The sequence below is a fragment of the Lepidochelys olivacea genome, assembly GCF_965140295.1.
Source record: "Lepidochelys olivacea isolate rLepOli2 genome assembly, chromosome: 4".
Classification (NCBI taxonomy): Eukaryota; Metazoa; Chordata; order Testudines; family Cheloniidae; genus Lepidochelys; species Lepidochelys olivacea.
Genome location: NC_140414.1, coordinates 45354565 through 45379079, shown reverse-complemented (window position 1 = coordinate 45379079; position 24515 = coordinate 45354565). Strand labels below are relative to the sequence as shown.

Sequence of the window (24515 nt, the reverse complement as noted above, 5' to 3'; positions counted from 1 at the left end):
AATTTAGTTTCTTCTGTATTATGGAAGTTTATCATAATTGCTTCCGAAAGTTTAATTTAATACTCAGTCACTTGTATATAGCCTGTGTAAAGGCCTGAATATTGAATAAAGCTATCCATTTTTAAGCATAACTCCTGGTGCTAAGTTTAGCATTAAAGGTTCTGCAGGCCCCATTAGGTCCTCAGTGAATCTATGCAACCCCACCACGACGCTGCAAAGTGAGAGGTTCCCAGAGCTCAAGTTGCAGCCCGAGCCTGAATGTCTACACCACAATCAAACAGTCCCTTAGCTTGAGTCAGCTGGCATGGGCCAGCCTTGGGTGTCTAATTGAAGTGTGGATATACCCTTAGTGACACCTGTGCAGGCCCTTTGCTTTAGGTGTTCACATTGCAATAACTGCTTGGAATGTAGTAAATAATTCCATTGCTGTACACGATGGAACAGAATCCAGCTCCTCTCCCCCCCCATTTTTTTTTCTTTTCCACCAGTGTTGGCTCTACAAGAACAACAGTGGAAAAAACCTTAAAATCTTATTTTTGTCACTGAAGCCAGCACGTAAGACTGAATATACACAGGACCCAAATTACTAAGAAGGTGACATTTGTACATTGTCACTACTCAGACTAGCACTGTGCTTTAAGCATAATTTAAAATATGCAAGTCAGACCTGCTGTTGGCCTATACTGATAAGTACTTGAAGAACTGCCTCAGGCCCTTAAAGAGGATAATTTCATGACAAAGCCTAATTATTGTTTAAGGCTGGAATTTTGAAGAGAGCCTAAGTGACTTAGGAGCACTAGTCCCATTGGAAAAGGTCAAGGGGACTTGAACTCCATATTTTCAAAGGCAGTTAGGTGTCTAAAGATGCCAATAGGTGCCTGGTGGAATTTTTAAAAGTAGTCAGTGGAAGTGGGGCACCTATCTCACTTAGGTGCTTAACTGCATCTTTAGGCACCTGTAAGATAATGTACTCACCACAGCATCCCAGCTTGTGTCAGGGTGCAATGCTGTAAGAGGTCCTCATCTCCAGCACCTCCTGCAGGCATCTGCCTCTCACCAGGTCTTCTGTGCCTCAGTCCTCTAAGCGAGTCACATAAAGTTCAGTCCCCTTTCCAGAGCATTGCAACAAAAAGGTGCAACTAAAAGTTCACAAAGCCTCCCAACACAAGAGGACCTTCAGTCCTCCTTTGGCTATTTCTTAGCTCATCCTTTGAATTTCTCTTCAGTCCTACCCTGGGCTCATTATTCCTTGTGCTGGGCCTGCATGCCCCTTCCTCCAGGCCTAATAGGGGAACCCAGGCCCACTCACTACCCACAGCTCGGTCTTCTCCTTCAGACATGCTGTGGTTTCTCTGGGCTGCTTCCTGCCTCTAAAGCCCCTTGTGTTGCTTCCCCACAGTCTTCCTTTAACATCGCCTCCCTTTGGGTCTCAGGCTTCTAGCTTCACCTCTCTCTGCTGAACTAATTTCTCTTTTCTCCCTGGCTTCACTGAGGCACAGCTACTGACCCTTCCTCAGGGGTTGCCCCACAGGAGCCTAACCTATTCCCCATACATTCTCGTACCTGACATCTGCCTGTTTCAGCCCTATCTAAGGGCTTCCACTTCCCCTCCTACCAGAATCCAACCTACTCTCTGTGGGTTTCTCTTAATAAGACAGTCCTGCCTTTTCTATAGTCTCCCCATCAGAATTCCCTTGGCTTACTTAGAAAGCCAGGTGCCTAATGTTCCTTACTTACCTCCATCCGTTCTGGCCTGGAGGCAATCTCAGGTGCACTAATTTGCTCATAACCCCTTGTCTAACAGGTCATGGGAGCAAGCCCCAACACAGCACTTCAATACCTTTGTAAATCTCGCCTTCCTGAGCTTTTGAAAATCCCACTTTAAGTCAGGTTTTCTTGAATTTTTCAAGAGCTATGCTGATGTTTTTGGCTCCCTCCTCAGCTTGTTTTGTCCATATGTCTCTAATTTTGTCTGTCTCTCTCTAATAGATTGTCTCGGATCATTCCTCTAGAGGTCCCCAAAACTCTATTCTCAATCCCCTTTGCTTTCTTTTTCTGGCTTCTTATGCTTGCTTTTCACTCTTCAGTCTCAACTACCTTTTAAACAGACACTCAACTCTGTCCCTCATTAAAATCCTCCCCCAGCTTGCTCTCCAACACAAACATGTCAGCATTTGCCTCTACCTTAATTTCCTTTAATTGGATGTGACCAAGACAGCCAGCCTTCTACCCTCAGTCACACCTAAATATGTAACTCATACTTATCCATTGCTTTCCTCAACTCTTGACCTAACTTTCACCTCTCAGGTCTGGAATCTTGATTTCATCCTTAATGCCAAACCCTCTTTTGTGTCTCATGTTGAAATTCCAGTCTGTTCGGATCACCATCGCACACTTTCTGATGCACAAACATATCCACAGATAATTCCTGTCCTGAAAGACTCCTCATCTGTATCTAAGGACTTCAATAGCCATGCCTTCAATGTTCATGTATGATCTTAGCTCTCCCTATCCCTCTACTCATTCCAACCTCACTAGTCTATATCTTTTTATCTAGGCATTTATACTGCACTCATCATATAATTTCTGAGTACCTACTCCAGTCTCTCCTCTCTGTCTTCCCCACCCCTTCTTCTTTGTTGGATGTTTTCCGTTGTTGCCTGGTCCTGCAGCCTTGGACATTCTGTCCACCTCTTGTTTTCAGAAATTGACCAGTCCTTTTCAATCCTAAAAACATATAGATTTGACATATAGATTTGTCCTCAATAAATGACAGGGATATTGTAAACAAGGATTCTTGAGGGCAGTTGCTGGTATCTCCTAAAACAAACTCTTCAGCTATTTTCTAACTGCTAATCCTTCTTGCTACCCTTTGTCAAGCTGGAGTTGAACTGCTGTTTGTAGCAGGATATAGTGGCGAGGATAAAGCCTATCATCCAGAATCAGAGAGAGAAAGATCTTTAGTCCATGAAACAGTTTCCTGGTAGGAACCCCAAGCCAAGGGGAGGGAAAGCTTGAATTGTGTCAAGTTTGAGATTTTAAGGAATGTTGTTTCACTTCTCTGTTGTAGCTGCTAGTGAGGTTCAATTAGAAAATTATTAATAAAAGTATTTAGTAAAGTAATGTAAAAGTAATGATTTCATTTTAAGCACATTTTCCGTACCAGATGGTGCTCTATGAATTGTAACCTTTTACTGTGGACTTAACAAGCTGTGGGTTTCTGTTAATCGTCACTTCCAGCTTTCAGTGTTTTCATAAGCCACTAATGAAACCTGCTGTTCCTGTTTACTCACACAGTCATTTCCTAATGCTTTTATTTAGGATACATATAACTTAGGCCCAGATTATTCTTCATTACAGTTTCTGCAGATTCATCAACATGGTTGGAGAGAAGAAAAAGGACAGCTGAATATTCTCAATTAATTATTTCCAAGTGGTCAGCTGGCCCCTGCTGTGACAGAGGCACACTGCTACTTGCCAGCTGCCTGCTGGTGTCATCAGCTGCATTGTAATATGAATAGACAAGACAGACAAAGGGCCTTGTGCAGGAAGCGCACTGCCACTGCCTAAACATAGGTTAGTTGTTAGTGCCAGATTTTGCTACCTTTACACATGCTGAGTAGTCCCTTCCTCCTTGATATCAATGGAACTATTCAAGGAGGAAGGGACTCCTCAGTGGTAGTAAGAGGATCAGTATGTGGCCCAGTTGGGAACCAGCACTGCTAACAGCCATCCTTGTTAGGGAACTGTTGCTGCCTGTTAGTGCAGAACCATTCAGCACCTCTGAGGAAGCTTTGTTGCTGGACTTGCTTTGGAGGTGCAGTGCAACACTGGCATGCCACTCCCAGGCAGCTGACCAGAGAAGTACAACTGGAAATATTCACTGTGATTTAATTTTTGTTGATTTTTAAAATCCATGAATACGGAAAAAAAACTATACAGCAAATCCTTCTGGTTCCACAGTACAGTGTAGTCGAGGGCCATTCTCCTCTCAGAGCACATATGTACAAGAGTTAATTAATTAACAGGAGTTAGTAGGAGCATTAAGTAGCTTTGCTGAAGTATTGTATAAACACTGTCATGCCCTGAAGAAACTCACACAAGCAGATCATGGAAGTTCGCAGGACTTCTCACAGAATAAGATATTTGCCATCATGAGTAAGAAGGGCAGAATCAGGTCCCTGATTATTTCTTTTCTTCCTCTTCTTTTTTTTTTTAAAAAAAAGGAGAAATAATTCATGTAATAAGCACAATTTTTATTAGTTAGTTGTTGATTGAACTGGTTCTGATCAAATAAGAATTGACACTTCTGCCATTGAATGGCTGAGAGAATTTGAATGAAATATACATATATAGCCTATTGCAGGGATCGGCAATGTTTAGCATGCGACCTGCCAGCGTTTGATAAGCAGCATGGACAGATGGATGTCACCGCTTCCAGCAGCCCCCATTGGCCTAGAGCAGTGAACCGCGGCCAGTGAGAGCTGCTATCAGCCAAACCTGGGGACGTGGCAGGTAAACAAACCAGCCCCACCAGCCAGAGGGCTTACCCTGGCGGGCAGCATGCCAAACGTTGCCGATCTCTGGCCTATTGCCTTTATGTTGTCCAATCAAATGAGCTCCTCTCCATCCATCTCACAAAACCCACCACTGTAATATGTACAAATTGGTGTTTCCATTCAGAGTCTCAGCATTGTCCAGGGGTTTTTGGGGCATGGGATCCTCATTGGTCCTTTCTTGTTTCAGGCTGAAATATATTGCCAAGGCAGCGTAGAGAGGCTTGCATTGCTGCTGATCTTTGTGCTTTATTTACTAGGGGTTAGAGGTAAAAGACTTCAGTCTCTTGAGTCATCATTACAGCACCTTTCAAGAGCACCAATTTAATAAAAATAAAAGTACAGACTCCATCATTCTCCCATGCTTCATATCTGAACCCACTTTTCTGCACCTTTGCAAAGTTTGATTAATTTTATCTCCTTCATTTCACATGCACTATTGCATTTTGGGGAACCAGAAGCAAAATACTCTATGAAGGAAGGCTCCTTCCTGTGGTATTTTCAGCCTATCCAGAAACAGGCAGTACCAGAAATTTTGGGGAAAAGTATGTTCTTGTGAGACTTTTAGCCTAGTTTTGCAGACAAAAGGTTTCAGTAAATAGGACAGGCATGCATGTGCCCTTTTTGGCCCTTATCTAAATGGAATCTCTGAACTGTTGTTTCATCGCTGTTTTGGTTTGGTTGAATAGCTTTGGGACTTAGAGATAAATATTACTATGCTAAACAAAAGGCATTGCTTTTCATCCTGAGAATCGAATCACACCCATAATCCTTGGACTCAAAGACAAACACAAAAGAAAGAGGGCCTTGCATATGCAAGGTACAGCTGCTTAGGATTCCTAGATTTCCTTGCAGTCAGACTCGGTGGGCCAAATACAAGGTGATACGTAGTGCTTAGGGTACGTTATATATTGGTAAGCGCCCATGAGACTTTACTCTTATTCATCTATGCTCATTTGGTGAGCTGTTTTCTTCTTGTCATGTGAAAAGCTATTACTTTCAGCTGTTTTTATGTGTAAATAACTCGGATGAGAATGCTCTGCTTTTCCAGATTTTTTGGAATGTGGATTTTGGGGTAAGTGTATTATGCTGGATTTACTGTACTTTTCAGTACTCCTGTCTCAGTTATTCAATATTAAAACCATATTCCTCCTGCAAGAACCACAATAGTGTGACACAACATTGGAAAAATGGTATTTAAAGTTGTATGATAGAAAAATCTCACCATCAGTGTAATAACCAGCTACCGAACAACATAAAAAGACATTCAAGCAAGTTAAGTTCAGTAGTCATTTTTCTATTGGTGCAGTTTCTCCCCTATACTTTTTGTTGCTCTTATACTAATGCCATTATACTCCTACCAAAGTATTATTGTTGGACACATACTGCAGCATTTAGCTGTTGATGTACATTTGGTTACAGAACTTTTAAAACAGTTACATACAGACCTATATAATGTATGTGTTTTGGCATGTTATCCAAAGAGAACACATTAAGAGCCACATACAGCTTTTGATCCACAATGGAGCTTCTACTGAGAACAATGGGAGCTGTGCCCATGAATATAGGGCAGAACTATATATGGCCATAAGACGGCAACAAGAATGTCATAGTTATGTTTACGTTTTTATTTCCCTCTTTAAGGGAATATAAATGTATAATATTTGTGATACAGTAGGGGTAAAAATGATACTGAATTATATAAGTTGTGAATTACAAAAAGTTACGTTCTAATTTAAAATTTCCAGTATTTTATAGTATGTATGATTTTTTGTTTCTTTGTTTGTTTTTAGAGTGTCATTCATTATAAAAGAATGCATCTCAGCCACCCACCTCTGGGAAAGCAGCTAATCACGTATCCCTTTTGTTTTTGTACAATTTATACATGTACCTTATATGAGAAACAGCTCCTTTGGCAACTCAGTGCTAGATGCTCCTTAGGAATTCGATAGAAAACACCATATTCTCTCCCCCATTTAGAGCCAAAGTAAAGAATATTAGAATCCTTTATTTGAATTTATAATTGTGCAGCATTTAACTAACTCATGCTTTCTACAGACATAAGACCACAGTCTAATCTTTGCTCAGAACTTCTTTTGACATACATGGGCATTCCACTCATCAGACAAAAGTAGAGTACTGTCTTTAAGGTCTAGAATTTTCAAAGAACTTAGCTCTCATTTAGACACATAAATAACGGGCAGATTTTCAAAAGTGTTCAGGCTCCAGCTGCGTCTTTTGTGATACTTATAGCCAGATTTTCAAAGACCTTAGCAACCAATATGCAGAGCCCTTCTGAAAATCTGGCCACTTATTTTGATGCCTAAATGGGAACTAAGCTCTTCTGAAAATCCAGTCCTAAGACTATCATCTGTTTCAATGGCCCTTCCTCAGATACTTGGATCATTCACGCAATCCAAGCTTTGCTAGGGGTAGTGATTGAGAGCATAAATAATTCCTTTCACGCAGGGCAATAGAGTCCAAAGGTCAGGCAGAACTTAGGTATGGCTGCCCTTTTCCCATGCACCCTCAGATATGTCTTTTTCCCATGTGAGTGGCTAAATGATCTGTTCTTTGGGGAAGTTTTGGAAAAGAGCCAAGTGTGAAGAGATGACTAATAGAAGAAATTTCTTCTGCTCCAATTACTGCTTCCATGCATTTGGCTAGCACACATAACAGACTTTACTGGCTACTTTTCAAATGCTTTTACAATGTACTGTAGAGATTCAAAGCTATGGATGTACACTATCAGGTAGTTATTTTGAAAGACTGATGAGAGAGAGAGAGTGGAAGGACATGTCACTTGTGGCAGCTGTATTATAAATAGCTTCAAAATTCATTTTTTTCATATGCAAGTGACTCCGTTTTCAGAACATCTGAGGTTGAACACTGTGCACTGAATGTATTTTCCTTTTTCCCCCTAGTGTAACTGGTGACTTCACATGATAAAATATCAACATTCCATTCCATCCCATTATGAAACCAAGGAAATAAGAGTAAGGAGCCACATTGCTCCCAGCACACAGGGGTCCAATCTGCACATCCTTATTTGCCAATATCCACATCTTTTAACATTCATAGTATATCTTTTTAACAGTACATATATTTTAATTTTCGGTACAGATACATGTAGATTTGGTGCCATCTGCTACAGTGTGTGTTCGGAGTTATTCAAAAGCATCTACTATAAGAACCATACAAGAACTGTTTTTTCCTCTCAGGGCTAGATTAAGAGATTTTAAGGCCTGAAGGGACCATTAGGATCATCTAGTCTGACCTAACATAGGCCATGGAATTTCACCCAGTGATTTCTATATCAAGCTCAATGCTTCTAACCCTAACATAGCCACACATGGTATTAAGAGGAATAAGGTCCCTTCAGCCCCACTGTGTAAATGCACTAGGGCTAGTAGGATCTTGGGTCAGAGTCTGCATACCAGATGCTCCCTCCAGAGGACAGGTTGGTGGAAAATGTAGCTAGGTCTACCTAAGTGTTAGGTGTAGACCAGGCCCCACAGCTGAGGGCTGCAAAAGCTTTCATGCCCTGTGCAACCTTTAGGTTGACCTAATCTGCACTGTAGATGCAGCTTGGTCAACAAAAGATTTCTTCTGTTGACTCAGCTACCACCTCTCGAAGAGGCGGATTTACTACAGTGACAGAAACAACCCTTCTGTTACTGTAGCAAATGTCTACACTACAATGCTACAGAGGCATAGCTGCAGTCGTGCCACTGTACTGCTTGTACGGTAGACACACACCCTGGGTGAAATTTTGACTCTGGCCCCCATGCACCAGCCAACATTGCTAGCTGGATGTAGAGGAGGGAATAAACTGCATTTTTTTCAGAAAAAGAAAAGGAGGACTTGTGGCACCTTAGAGACTAACAAATTTATTTGAGCATAAGCTTTCGTGAGCTACAGCTCACTTCATCGGCTGCATTTCAGAGTTGCAGTTAATCTATGTCCCTCCTGGACAAAGGAGGAGAGGAACTGCAACTCTCAGCTGCTTCTGGGTGGTACCATTCCTTACACAATCTGACCTTCAGGGTTTATCACCAACTATCAGTGGGCTAGATCCCGCTTTGATGCGCCACTGCAATCCTATGTCACTTACGGCACATCTCTGCATCGCACGGGGAGTTCCAAGGTATAGCAGGAGCAAGAACAGAATACAATGTGTTCCAATGATCCCAATTGCTGAAGTGACTCCTTGGAAGCCCTATCCTCTGGCACAAGACAGAGCTCTCTAACTTGCACTGGGAGCCAATTTGGCCCCTGAAAGCTTCCAGGATTTGAAGCTGAAAGGTGGCCCACTATTTCCAGTCTGTGGTGCAAATTACATGAATCGGAATTACCTGTATATTTCTATGAAGATATCTCAGAATTAAAAACTACAGAGAAAGTATGAACCAGACAGTACCTGAATTTTGCCAGGCTTTTCCACTTTCCAATTATATAGCTGTAATCATCAGTGTATTAACCAGAGAGAGCTAATCCAATACAGAGTCATTCAGTACATGAGCAGGTAATCTAAAGCCCTGTTACCCTACGGAGTATGATTTATTATACTGCTATTTACTGTCTCAAGATCCCTCTTTACATTTCTCATAACAAGTTTTATTGTATTCAGAATAACCTTAGTATAAATATCTTTCTTTCTGCCCTTGAAGCACTTCTTTCCTACTGAAATGAGCTGGGTGGGCCATATACCATCCCAGAGTATATTATCTACAGATGACCAAAATGGCTTTGGTTTTTGCAAATAGAGTCTCACAGGCATGACCCAGAAAACATTCAGATTTTTAAGCAAGTGAGGGTATGTCTATTCTGCTATTAAAAAGCTGTCACTGGCCCATCTGTGCCAGCTGACTTGGGCTCACCGGGCTTGGACTATAGGGCTGTCTCATTGCAGTCATAGGTGCGGGAACTAGGGATGCAGGGGGGTCCTGAAGCATTCCTGGTTTTTGTGCGGGGTCCCACCTGCTATGCCGTGCCCAGGATCCTGGTGCTGCTGGCCCTGCACCTGGGGTCCCGACTCATGGCTGCTGGACCCGTGTCCGGGGCTCTGTTCCTGGCCCCACGCCTGGGGGCTCAGATCCCAGCTGCTGCTGGCCCCACACCAGGGACACGCGGGGTCCCAGCCTTGGCCCCCTACCCCTGTCTGCATCCCCCTCCCCCAGCCTCAGCGCTGCTGCTGGCCTCAGCTCTGGGGGCTGGGGTGGGGGGCATGGACAGAAGTAAGGGGTGGTGAGATAAAAAGTTTGGGGTAGTGACCACTGGCTTTCAGCACCCCCAGGCTGAAGTGCAGGCTCCAGGACCCTGCAAGGTGTGAGGATCTCAGGGCTCAGGTGAAGTCTGCACTGCAATGAAACAGCCCCACAGCATGAGCCCAAGTCAGCTGGCATGCGCCAACTGTTGGTTTTTAATTGTACGTTGACATACTCTAAAGGGGATTTTTTTTTTTTTAAACATTAAGCACCTTGCTTAAATACAAGTTTCCTTAGAAAAACCACAGAGGTCTGCAGTTGAAATGTAACAGTGAAGTTTTGCATTTGCAATTCCCTATTTTTCCTGAAACAAAGAGAATTTGATTATTTCCCCTCCCCACTCAAACCCCCAATTACACTATATGCTGTGGCAGAGTTTGATATTAAGGGAGCATAAGAAATGTATGGGAAGAATTGTAATATTGTCCTGGAAGGAGGGGAAATTGGAAGCAAAGACTAATAAAGCAGACAATTATTAGAATCTGGGAGTCCCCGTAGTTCCCTAATTTTGGTTTTAGAAGCAAAGCCCCTTTCAACTGGGAATAACCATTTGTCAGCTGGCGCACAGGAAGTGAAAGGTACAACACACAAATGCTGTAACAGACAGGATATTGTCACCCCAGCTGCAGTCTTTCCATTGCTAGTCTACTTGCATTAATTAATAATGAACAGCCTGTCAACATTAATTACCTTTAATAGACAGAAGGTTCTGTTTAAGAACATAACTGACATGCTGGATCACATCAATGATCCATCTAGTCCAGTGTCCTGTTTCCAACAGTGGGCAATACCAGAGCTTTAGGGGAAGTGTACGGAACGGGGTAATTTCAGACAAATTCACTCTCATCTTGCCCTCTTGGCTTACACAGAACTCTTCTTCTCTGCATACTTCCTGGCTTCTGGCAGTCAGTGTTTTAGGATCACCCAAAGCATGGGGTTACATCCCTGACCATCTTAGCTAATAGCCCTTCATGGACCTATCCTCCATGAACTTATCTAGTTCTTTTTTGAACCCAGTTATACTTTAGGCCATCTCATCACATGGCAATGAGTTCCACAGGTCAACTGTGCATTGTGTGTAAAAATACTTCCTTTTGTTTGTATTAAAGCTGCTGCCTATTAATTTCATGACCCACAGGTTTTTGAATTGTGGGAAAGGGTAAGTAACACTTATCTCTTCACTTTTTCCACACCATTCATGATTTTATAGACCTCTATCATATCCCTCCTTGATATATCCCTCTGTCATATCCCTCCTCATCTCTTTTCTAAGCTGAATAGCCCTAATCCTTTTAGTCTCTCCTCAAATGGGAACTGCTACATACCCTGATCATCTTTGTTGACCTTCTGTGAACCTTTTCCCATATCCACTGTATTCTTAACAGCCTTCTCCAATCTAGTGCTCCAGTCCTGCAATTTATAACATGCAAGCCACCCAGCATCCAGGCAGAAACCCACTGAAGTTAACGAGACTGTTTATGGATGCAGGAATCTGCCCACACATTATAAATCGCAGCACTGTGGTCTATGACTGGAGTACAGTGTGTTCCTAAACAATGTGGGGGCACAGTGGTCTAGCAGTGACAACAAAGAGCCAGGAACCAAAAGAGTTCTGGCCTGGGTTGCCATGAATTCATGAGCATTTTCCCTTTATGTGGTCCCGAACAAGAAAACAGATTAGAAGAACGATTTTTAAACAATAGCATCAGTGTAATTATATAAACAGAAGTGAAAAATACTGACATTGTTAAAAATGGAAAAGGGTCTCAACAATGAAAAAAATAGAGATTTTAATATTTCTAGAAGTTAAATTGCAGATTATTTAAATCACTATAAAGTGGATATTGGAAGCTTTTGCATTTAGTGTTAAAGGCAAATGACAGAATGCAGCTCAAATTTGGGCTCAGCTACAAATTCACTCTGTGATCTTGTGCAAGTGTCTTGTCCTGCTTGTGTCTCTATCAACCCTGTTGGAAGACTTGGTAGTAAAAAAATCACCAGCATTTCAATGAGTTCCAGATGCTCTGTTTAAAGTTCAGTTCTCCTCAGTACATATGTTACAAACAACAGCTGAATGAGAAGACAGATGCCTGATGGCTGGGTTTTAGACATGTGTATGAAATTTTGTAATCTTACATTTTGCTTATGTTCCAATAACTAATGAGAATCCAAAAGAACCTCTTTTGGGACTGGAAGAAACCCCACAGGATTGGTTATTTTATCCCTAATGAAGGTAATACAGGGTTAAAACAGAACAATGTTGATGTCATCTTAGCTACAAAACCAGATGATCGTATCACTTATTATTATATATTTACTTTGCAACATATTGTGGTTTACATTGAACTACCTACATTAGCCAGTGAGTATACAAATGACTGCTGCTTCTTATATGAAATACAATTATTTCGCTATTACCTTGCCCTTCACTGGTCTCTGTTTCCCTGTCCCGTAGGGTTGTTTTGTTTTATTCTCTTTACCTGTTGGAATTTTAACCTCTTTGGAGGGGACCGTCTTCTTCTGCATGTACTGTGCTGGTTGAAGCTGAAGCTGAGCAAGACAGGGATGATGCTGGTGTGCGGAGGAATTTAGAGCCACAGTACAGGTTTCTGTGGTTGAAGGAACCCGTCACATGCACTGAATGAAGCAGAGATGCTGTGGAAAAAATAAGGATGAGATCATGGAATTAAAGACTATCATAAGAACTAGGGGGACAAATTCAGGTGCCACAGGCAACTGAAATTCTGGTGTATCCTAACTTTTGAGTGCTTGACTTTGCAACCATAACCTTTTTTTAACTCTTTTCTTTTTTGGATGTAATATAAATACATGTTATAAAGCATTACACTTCAGCGGTAAGTTTTCATACAGCCTGCAGGAGGACACTATGCAGTCCCGCATTTCCTGTTGACTCAGATTCTGACACACTGGGAACTCTGAAAGACCGAGACAGAATATACAGCCTACAGGCTCGATTGCAGCAGTATCGGTACTGTGTTTTTTTTTAAAATGATTTCTTGTTGTTTGTTAAGGACGTGATTGAGAACCCCTTGCTCACCGGGAGTAGTACTTTACTAGGAATGCAGTCCCTTTGGTTTGATTGGGACTAGCTGAATAGTAAGGCACTACTGAAGGTGAGCATGGAGTTCCCACTCCAGCACTAAATAACTGAGGGCTTGTCTACATTTAAAAGGCTGCAGCGGTGCAGTGGCACTGTGGTAGCATTTCAGTGAAGATGCTACCTGCACTGATGAGAAGGCTTCTCCCCTCTGCCTATGTAATCCACCTTCCCAAGAGCCAGTAGCTACGTCAACAGGAGAAGCCTACTGTCTACATCGGGAGTTAGGTCAGTATAATGACACCCTTGGGTAACATAGTTATATTGACATATATTGCTAGTGTAGGCCAAGCCTAAGTTATCCAAAAACCTGTCTCAGCCAGAGAGTCAAGAGGCGAGGATGAGGTCATGCAATTGCTCTGGTTAGTAATGCACACATCTTGAGGTCTTCATAATTTTTTAAGTTTTGTTAATGATACTGTTACTGTGCAAGGAAGACTAGAGTTATAGGCCTTCTAGAAGTTCTTTTAAGAAAAGATTTGAAGGATCTAACATGCCAGATGGGTTCACAAAGGGATTTTCATTAATACGTTTCTAAGCCTCGTTGAAGACTTAGATTCACAACATATGGATCTTGATCCACATTTCAAACCTGCCAGAATTCTGGGGTCTTTAGATTCTGAGCTTTTCTTTGGCCCATTATAGAAAAATTGGGGTCAAGTGCACAATTCAAATCTGGATCTTGATTCAGAATCTGAAATCTCCGTCCCAAGTTTAGGGGCTTTGATACCAAAATGATAGGTATCTTAGAAATACTTAGATATATTACAGAGGGAAACATGTACATTAGATAAAGTTCAGGGGTGTTCAGATCCATGGCTTTGATTAAGGCCCATCTCTAGTTTAAATCAGCTCTTTTAGAGATGCTTTATTCTTTGATCTCATAAGACTCTAGAGCATATATTTTGCTTTTGGAATAGACTCGATTGCACTAAATGACAGGGAGGTTTTTGGGGGGTACGGGAAATCTGTGCTAGGAAACCTCTGGAGATTCCTACAAATTTTAATTCCTAGCCTTCTTTAGGATGATGTGCTCTATTATTAAATGCACTCAATATATTTCCAGCACGATGCAACTTAATACGAGCTTACTGGGTGAATGTTGCTACCTCCTTGATTATGAGAAAGGTTTATTGTTTAAATAGGAAAAAAATAACAGAATTCTCATCATCCCTTGTCTCTGTGAGCTCACACCCCTGGTTCACTAGGTTGGGAACAGGCTAATGGGGAATATTTTGGGGTAGCCCCTTGTTAAGATATTGGCAGCGCTTCACTGTGTTACTGAGTATTCCCATGTCCTTCCTTTTACTTCGTATAGTATGTCGAATACAAGTACTGGGTTTAGCTCATTTCAAATCTTGTTGTCTAAACCAACTGGCTTATTTTAAATACCGCTGCTGTATTAAACCATTGGGCCCATCCACTGCTAAGGCAGCATACCATTCCTTGACAGAGGATATATCAGATTCGAAACGGACACTACACGACATCTGTTGGTGTCAATGATTAGAAACGGACATGGGGGAAGATTCATCTAAATAGATTCTTAATAAGGATGGCTATAATCATTGCCAAGGTGCTGGGCATCAGATTGTTCACTATCTATGTCTCCCTGTACTAAGTAATTAGAACATTGCTTCTCATTTCTGACTCACGAATAATACCTCCAATGTCTCCTCACATCACTCCCAAATCTCCAGTTACAATGCCACATCACATTGCCATCTAGTGGCTAAGTATATTCACTACTCCTAACAGGAGTATAGATATGGTTTGGGGTTTCTCTGTGTTACTCTACTACATGCTGGTTTTTATTCCAAGACCCTTACTGTGGCACTGTATGTGAGCATCCACAAAAGCCTCCTTATCTTTCTGCTGCCTCCAGAATGTGACTGAAAATAACCTCTCCCACTATTTTAAAACCCAAAGGAGGTAAGATATAAAACAAAGAGGCGAATAAGCTACAATCTAGTTTTCTGATGGTTACATGTGTCTTATATGTACAGTACCACATTTTAGAACAATTTCTAGATTCTAGAAACAATATGAAAACATTCATAAGTGAAACAAGTTCAAGGGCCTCAACCTCATGAGGAAACCCTGACAGATTTTAGCACAATTTCTCATAATTGCCAGGCAGACTGCATGTAAGAGAGAATCCCTCCTGGAAATGCAGGAGTGTTGTAGGTCAGGCTCAAAATGCCTCTTGAAAGAAGTTTGCACTTCTTGGGACCAGGCTGTTCCTATTTCTAGCCAGTGTGCTCAGTTTTTTCTTTCTGGTTGTGTGGTGTGATACAATTAAAACCCTAGAATACTTGAAGTTAAGATCATTCATGTTTATTTGGGAAGCGGGCCTCTTGGGAATTAGCGTGTGTTGTAAGTCAGAAAAAGAAAAACCAAACCTTTCTAACCACAACCACCTGAAAGTATGTCTGTATCTGAATTATCATCTGGTGCATATATTTAATCTTTAAAAAATGCATCATATTATTAAAAACAAATTCACACTCATTTACTTTCTGGGAACTTGATATTCATTTCTGCAGAAGGCATGGCATGGTCACTTTAAAAATTAAAGTGCAGGAAGAAAATAAATGGAAAATGTTAAGAACAAATGTATTTATGTTTTACAATGATCTTAATTCTCTGCCCATGAATCTGAAGAATTCTGTTTAACATTAATAGGTGAGAACATAATTTCATAAAATCTTATCCTACAAACGCCCAACATCTCTCCATTTTGCGACAATACCTACTCCCTCCCGCACACCAGCAATGACCCTGTTGAATAGTTCAGGGTATATGATCAGCTGTTTAAACAGCTATAAAACTGATATTTACAGTTTGCTTTTTAACTATGTGAATTTCACAGGTGCCCATAAGGAAGAATGAATGTATAAGGCCTGATTCTACCACCTATACTCATTTTGAGCAGAACTGAGCCCACAGAATTTACCTACCAGATTTTAACATCACTCACACCACTGTAAATCCAGCATGTTTCACCAAAGTCACCGATGTCAATGTTGTTACTCCTAATTTACACCAATATAATAGAGATTAGCCCTAGAGCCAAGGAGACCTTTCAGGTCATCTAGTCTAGCCATTTTACAGTGCACCTTGCATTATAGCGTCATTGCTCCCCTCCTATTTCATTTTCACCTCCTCCTGTGACTTGTTTGAAGTGCACTTCTTTACATTGTGGGAGATTCTCAGGGTCATAGTTAGCGTTGTGGTTTTGTTCTACTATACGAGTTCTTCTCCATTCTCCCAGGCTTTTCATATGACAGTATTAATCTGCATGCACTGATATAATTAGACTATAATTGGACAGAATCAGAAAAAACCACGAAGCAAGCAAGCCTGCCAAACTCGTTGCAAGTTCTCCACATTCACTTGTCTTACAAGACTGAGAAAAGTCAATGGGTAATTCTGAAGTCAGAAAAACATTAGAGCAGCAAATAAATGTTGTGTGGTTCAGTGACCTTAAAATATCGGACAAAAAAGGTAATGTTCTATCTTGAAACTACAGGGGTCTGAGGCAAGTCATTATTCATGGGCAGGATGTCATGTATATGGGACAGAAGATATCTGTTGGGGAGTTCCATGCAAGATAAGTGGAGAATAGGGTAAGCAGAATGTGCGGGAAAGCAAGCTTGTGATTGGCCTTGCCTGCCAAATCACCTTCCCCCAGCCTCCCACTTCTGACTTGAAGTTACATGCCACACGTCTCTTTCTCCCTATCTAGCCATAATGAATATGCTTTCCTCTGTCTCACAACTTTTATTTTTTTAAAAAAAGACCAATTTGGCAAAAATTGAATGCACATCTGTACTTATACATCTGCCTTCAACAACTGTACTGGTATCTATAGCAGCAGCACATTATGGTCCTAAAGAGCAAGCCCATTATGTGACTAGCAGGAAGCCTGCTATCTCGAAAGGATTAGGCTGCTTGCATTTAGCAACATTTCATGGCAGCTCAGATTGGTAACATCTTTAAAACCTCTTATTGTTCCCTGCTAAATATTAATATAGAAACAAAACATTTGCAATAGTAAATAAAGGCAGAGTTGTGCCTATCATAGGGTGATTTCCCGAGAGTCTTTTCCAGCTTCAGTGGTGACCACCAGAACTCCAGGTGCTCTTCACCACCACCGTGCTTTTTCTGTCCTTTCAACAGACCAGTTGGTTGATTCCACTCCCAGTTCCCTCCCCCCAACACTGCCTTCCTGTGTGCTCTCATACTCCCAGCTTCTTGGGGGTGGGGTTACTTTCACCCACTTAGCTCCTCAGTTGTGTCTCTACTCAGTTAACTGGTACCCTCTGCTAACTGCCTTTCAATCAGGTCCCAATTAATGCCCATGGTTGGGGATTTGAGTTGACTCAGTACACTCTGTTACAGTGCCCTATTTAAAATATGTGATAATACAGTTCTTTAAAAGGCCTTGGACTAATATCTGGCTAACCACATATTTGACACCACTCAAAGTCTACCTACTAGTGCACTCCGCTACAGACAGAAATAGAGTAATCTGAGGTCTTTGAATACTGTGTAAGTGGTTGGGACAAGGTGATTTAATACTGATGTTTATAGATTGGTAATGCCCAGGGAAAATTAACACCAGTTGACCACTATATGAATTACTATGTGAAGCATCCATTCCTGTATTGTTTGTGCACTTAATGCTCTCACTGACGTTTATGGGAGCTTTGGGTACAAGTGTTTTACAGGATTAACCCTTAAACTCCTAAGAATAATAGTTGGCAAAAAAAAATCTGCCAAAGGTTTTTCTCCTATCTTAAGGGCCTGATTCTCCACTGTGAATGCATCTTCCATTCCACATTACATATTGATTTACATCTGTGCAAAATCGGTATAAAATGCAGCCATATCAGAATGGATCCACCTCACTCACATGGAGATGACTACAGAAATCAGTTCAGTCTATCTCAGGCTCATATCAGCTTTAGGACTGCTCTAAATTACATGCAGCTGCAATGATCATCAAAGGATTGTTCCACCGTTGTCTGTCCCCTTGCACTGTTCTGGGCATTCCCATTCCCACTCCCCTCGCAGCCAAGGCAACAATGCCTCCTCCAGGGCTGAGAGCTTGGCTGGCATTATGTTGGCTCTATATCATTGGAAGACTTCCATGGTGGGAGAATCTTCAACTGGTCACTTAAACCAACTGAAGTCTGTTTTGCACAGAAGCCGTCAGTGGGGATCAGGCCTGGCCAACTATCTGTGGCAGATCAAGTTCCTCGTTATTTATTTGCAGTAGACGCTCACTAATTCATACCACGGACTGAGAGCGCCATTGGGTATAAACTGTTCAGGAAGGATAGGGAGGCCAGAAAAGGTGGGGGAGTTGCACTGTATGTAAGGGAGCAGTATGATTGCTCAGAGCTCAAGTATGAAACTGCAGAAAAACCTGAGAGTCTCTGGATTAAGTTTATAAGCCTGAGCAACAAGGGTGATGTCGTGGTGGGAGTCTGCTATAGACCACCGGACCAGGGGGGTGAGGTGGACGAGGCTTTCTTCCAGCAAGTCGCAGAAGCTACTAGATTGCACGCCCTGGTTCTCATAGGCGACTTCAATCATCCTGATATCTGCTGGGAGAGCAATACAGCGGTGCACAGACAATCCAGGAAGTTTTTGGAAACTGTAGGGGACAATTTCCTGGTGCACGTGCTGGAGGAACCAACTGGGGGGGAGCTCTTCTTGACCTGCTGCTCACAAACTGGGAAGAATTAGTAGGGGAAGCAAAAGTGGATGGGAACCTGGGAGGCAGTGACCATGAGATGGTCGAGTTCAGGATCCTGACAAAAGGAAGAAAGGAAAGCAGCAGAATACGGACCCTGGACTTCAGAAAAGCAGACTTTGACACTCTCAGGGAACTGATGGGCAAGATCCCCTGGGAGAATAACATGAGGGGGAAAGGAGTCCAGGAGAGCTGGCTGTATTTTAAAGAATCCTTATTGAGGTTACAGGGACAAACCATCCTGATGTGTAGAAAGAATAGTAAATATGGCAGACGACCAGCTTGGCTTAACAGTGAAATCCTTGCTGATCTTAAACACAAAAAAGAGGCTTACAAGAAGTGGAAGATTGGACAAATGACCAGGGATGAGTATATAAATATTGCTCGGGCATGTAGGAATGGAATCAGGAAGGCTAAATCACACCTGGAGTTGCAGCTAGTGAGGGATGTTAAGAGAAACAGAAGGGTTTCTTCAGGTATGTTGGCAATAAGAAGAAAGCCAAGGAAAGTGTGGGCCCCTTACTAAATGAGGGAGGCAACCCAGTGACAGAGGAGGGGAAAAAGATAACGTACTCAATGCTTTTTTTGCCTCTGTCTTCACGAACAAGGTCAGCTCCCAGACTACTGCACTGGGCAGCACAGCATGGGAAGGAGGTGGCCAGCCCTCTGTGAAGGAAGAAGTGGTTCGGGACTATTTAGAAAAACTGGACGTGCACAAGTCCATGGGGCCGGATGCGTTGCATCCGAGAGTGCTAAAGGAATTGGCGGATGTGATTGCAGAGCCATTGGCCATTATCTTTGAAAACTCATGGTGATCGGGGGAAGTCCCAGAAGATTGGAAAAAGGCTAATGTAGCGCCCATCTTTAAAAAAGGGAAGAAAGATGATCCTGGGAACTACAGGCCGGTCAGCCTCACCTCAGTCCCTGGAAAAATCATGGAGCAGGTCCTCAAGGAATCAATTCTGAAGCACTTAGACGAGAGGAAAGTGATCAGGAACAGTCAGCATGGATTCACCAAGGGAAAGTCATGCCTGACTAATTTAATTGCCTTCTATGATGAGATAACTGGTTCTGTGGTTGAAGGGAAAGCAGTGGACGTGTTATTCCTCGACTTTAGCAAAGCTTTTGACACGGTCTCCCACAGTATTCTTGTCAGCAAGTTAAAGAAGTATGGGCTGGCTGGATGCACTACAAGGTGGGCACAAAGTTGGCTAGATTGTCGGACTCAATGGGTAGTGATCAATGGCTCCATGTCTAGTTGGCAGCCGGTATCTAGCGGAGTGCCCCAAGGGTCGGTCCTGGGGCCGGTTTTGTTCAGTATCTTCATTAATGATCTGGAGGATGGTGTGGATTGCACCCTCAGCAAGTTTGCGGATGACACTAAACTGGGAGGAGTGGTAGATACGCTGGAGGGTAGGGATAGGATACAGAGGGACCTAGACAAATTGGAGGATTGGGCCAAAAGAAATCTGATGAGGTTCAACAAGGATAAGTGCAGAGTCCTGCACTTAGGACGGAAGAATCCAATGCACCGCTACAGACTAGGGACTGAATGGCTAGGCACCAGTTCTGCAGAGAAGGACCTAGGGGTGACAGTGGACGAGAAGCTGGATATGAGTCAACAGTGTACCCTTGTTGCCAAGAAGGCCAATGGCATTTTGGGGTGTATAAGTAGGGGCATTGCCAGCAGATCGAGGGACGTGATCATTCCCCTCTATTCGACATTGGTGAGGCCTCATCTGGAGTACTGTGTCCAGTTTTGGGCCCCACACTACAAGAAGGATGTGGAGAAACTGGAGAGAGTCCAGCAAAGGGCAACAAAAATGATTAGGGGACTGGAACACATGAGTTATGAGGAGAGGCTGAGGGAACTAGGATTGTTTAGTCTACGGAAGAGAAGAATGAGGGGGGATTTGATAGCTGCTTTTAACTACCTGAAAGGTGGATCCAAAGAGGATGGATCTAGACTATTCTTAGTGGTAGAAGAGGACAGGACAAGGAGTAATGGTCTCAAGTTGCAGTGGGGGAGGTTTAGGTTGGATATTAGGAAAAACTTTTTCACTAGGAGGGTGGTGAAACACCGGAATGCGTTACCTAGGGAGGTGGTGGAATCCCCTTCCTTAGAAGTTTTTAAGGTCAGGCTTGACAAAGCCCTGGCTGGGATGATTTAGTTGGGATTGGTCCTGCTCTGGGCAGGGGGTTGGACTAGATGGCCTCCAGAAGTCCCTTCCAATTCTGTTATTCTATGATTCTATGATTGTGAAATTGTGATTTTTGTGACTTGGCAAGTAAATCAAACAACAATTTTAAAAAATCCAGGGTACTGCATCACAAAATGTACTTTGTTCTTTTGTTTGACAGGTGTAGTTTCTTTACATTACTTCCTTGTAATCCAGTAAGTGTTTTGTAGTATCAGTTGTAAAAAGTAGTAAAGGCTTATTAATACGAGATATCAATACAGTAACTGCTGTTAATTAAGAAAAGACCAACATTTTATGTGTGCATATGATAGGTTGTGCAGATTAGTGAAGGGCATGAATTAGTGACCTCCTATGGTATTTTCAGAACCTTTCCAGCACCTAACAATATGTGCCTTAACATTTTCTTTTAAATGGACTGTTAAAATGTGAGCCATCCTAGAAATGACAAAGTAGTCCAATGTTGCACTTTGTGCCACTGTTTTAGCTGATATGTATTGCTCATCAAGATCTACTTGTTTAAACGTTGACCATTTTATATATGTGGTAGGGTGCCAAAGACATAGGTATCTAATAAGATGGCTAAAGTTGAAAAGAGACACAGTTCTGCCATCTATACTGTGAGGAAGATGGGACTTTTCTGAGAAGATATACTTCCAATTGCAGTCACTTGACGTTATGGCAAGGAACACCCTGCAAAAATTTGCAAAGCAACCACAGTGTCCTCCTTCAAATATCTCCTTAAAGCTCATCTCTGCCATGATGTCTACAAAAAGCCCAACAATTGTTAGGCACCTAGTGTGTGGTGTCTGCTGCTTATTGTGTTGATCAGAATTGTTACTTTGTGCTCCCCCTTCTCTTTCTTGTATCCATCTATTGTCTCTCACATTATATGTTTGTACAATACCTAGCAACACAATAGGGCCCTGGTCTCTAGCCACTACTGCAATAGAAATACAGATAAAACTGACAATTAGGGATACATGTTTGATTTAACTTCTCCTATCACACTCTGTAAGTGCATGTTCTCCACTTAAACAGTACTTCAGCCACAAAAATCAGAATAAAATATCCTTATTGCAATTTAACCCATGAAAATATTCAATATCTAAGATCTTTTTCCTCACCTCCTGGTGGTTCAGTAGACATATCAATATTCTTTTTCCTGTACAAGTGTCTCTTATGATGGGACTAAATGTGAACAATAAGGCAGTGCTGAATTCCATTTCAAACATCCTGATGTTCTCCCTGCTGCTCTGGTCAACCGGGCTTTGGGCAATTTAATAAATGCTTTCAATTTCTGTATCTCTGCTCAAGAACAGAGAAATCTACAGCTGCTGTTCTGTGAGGACATCACAGGGCTGTGTCAGACCCTCTGGAGGTGATGGGAAAGTGTGAAGAGGTCCATCTGCAGCTTATTTGCTATCAGTATAAAAAAAAAAGAGTGAAATGACAAATCTTTGATTGATTGTTGGCTTTCCAAAAATTCCTACTCAGTGGTAACAACATTACAGATGAGTTATTTCAGGCGGGAGCCTGTGGCTGTTTGATAAAATGCAGGAGTTCTGATAATACATTTAACATAGACTTGGTAGATAATTTTCAAAGATAGACAACACTTGGTCAAATTCACCCCAGACATAGCTTCACTGATCATTTTTAAAGGAGTCAGAGAGGAAATGTATACATATAGACTTGACTTTTGCTTTACAGAAGCTAAACGCAAATAAAATTAACGGAATCTGAAATTATTAACAAGAATACTTGAAATATCTAAGTCTGTGCACAATGGCTAAATTTTCCTTAGACTCTTAGAAGCATGGTAAATGGAAGCTGACCTGAGTCTCTATAGAGTTTACTCAGGACAAAATTTTGCTATTTTTGCCAGGGGAGTACAGCTTTTCGCAAAAGAAATAATTAAGTGCCTTCTTCAAAATAAAATAATGAATTGGCCCCAGACCTAGAATTAGCCAGTTTAGCAGCAAAACCAGCTTTGGGCATTGAAATGAGAGTTTTCTGCTTTTGGTAAGAGCCTTTCAACTCTGTTGACTTCTATGGGCTTTCACCAGGGATAAATTTGGCACTGTATTTATAAGGACATGCAATTTCATACAGCTGTTCATTGTTCAAGTAAGGTTATACAGGCTTTATAGAAAGAAGCTATTTCACTTTCTAATTCACCCGATGAATCATATACAATACGAAAGTAATAACAGATGATCCAGTTTGCTATTACTGACATAATACAAAGCCTATGCTGACACATTACCTGGGTACCCTGCACTGAAAGTGAAAGATTACAGTAAAAACATGCACAACTGTTCCCTTCTGTATTATATTAACATGTCTTTCATGCCATTGCAATGTAATCAGTCCTCAGTGATTTTAATTATAGTCTATTTAGTTACGTAAAAATTGGGTCCGGTTTCTCAGGAAGAAAGGAAGGCTCTTCGTAGTTCATCAAAAGTGCACATTGCTGTGTGATGAACACTGTTCACAAATTAAACTACAAGAAGCAAACTTAAAAGATATGGGGTCAGCTCCTCATCTGATATAATCCCTGTAACTCCGTTAATGTTAACACTTCACTGATTTACATCAGCTGAAATTCTGGGCTATGATGAAGTTTGGGCTCACTGCAGGACACACATGGTTGGACCTTTGTCCAAACTTTATCCAGATATCCAACCACTTAAGCCTCTAAAACTGATCTAGGAATTTTGTAAGAATAAACATTTTTTCAGAATTTCTAGTTGTTCCTACTTCTGGCAGGCCTTCATGGTAATTCATCACCCTGGGCTCATGACTACCTTGTGTGAAAACAATTCCCATTGATGTTAATGGGAGTTATTGGCATTCAGCCCCTCCAGGAGTTGCTTTTCATGTTGGAGTACTGAGCCCACAGTGCACAAATAAACTAATAAACTAACCAGTTGTCATGGACCCAGGATACACAAGTCAGATCTACATTCAAATCAGAATGTTCCCATACCTCAAGGATGTTTGGCTCTTGAGTTTTGGGTAGGCCACATTCACATCTGAGGTCCAACACCTTATTCACTTTTTACTCAATCCTTACTCAGCTAGAACTATTGCTGAAGTCAATTCCACCTCATTCTACTCATGGTATGTGCAGGATCTGAACTTGGAACTAGTCTTTACAAGTGCAATATAGAGATTGTGCTGCTCAGCAGCTGGAAAGCCCCCTTCCTGCTGTCACACCTTATCCTTCATTTTCAGCAGACCCTGCACATACCAAAACAGTTAAGTGAAATCATGAAGGCTGGGAGGGGGGGAAGGCGGTGGGAGAGATTGCCTCATTTTACGATTATTCAATGGGCATCTCAGATTCAGGGAGACCTCAGTCCCAGGGGACAATTCTGCAAAGAACTGTGTGAGAGTACTAACCAGTGCTAAATGTCCTATTGATCCCATGATAAAGTTAATTGAAAATATGTAAATAAATTATTCAATGAGGGTTTTCATTATTCACTCAGATTAAACAGGTGGGTAAATACTTCATTTTTGCACACAAACACACACACATATCTAGGTAGATAGATGTGAATTAAATGAATTGTAAAAAATATCAAATAAAATATTCACATTTTT

At 41.7% G+C, this 24515-nt stretch overlaps 1 protein-coding gene across 2 annotated transcripts in view; it reads right to left on the bottom strand.

The window, feature by feature from the left end:
• The window catches only part of LOC311519776 (uncharacterized protein), a 166682-nt gene that overhangs the window by 80068 nt on the left and 62099 nt on the right, over positions 1-24515 (bottom strand). For both annotated transcript variants that reach the window (XR_014711367.1, XM_084626680.1), the window contains exon 2: positions 12304-12478. Coding sequence is in view for 1 of the 2 variants with exons in the window: in XM_084626680.1 (XP_084482806.1) it covers positions 12304-12349 (46 nt within the window). In the remaining variant the exon portion in view is untranslated. The remainder of the gene's footprint in view (positions 1-12303; positions 12479-24515) is intronic.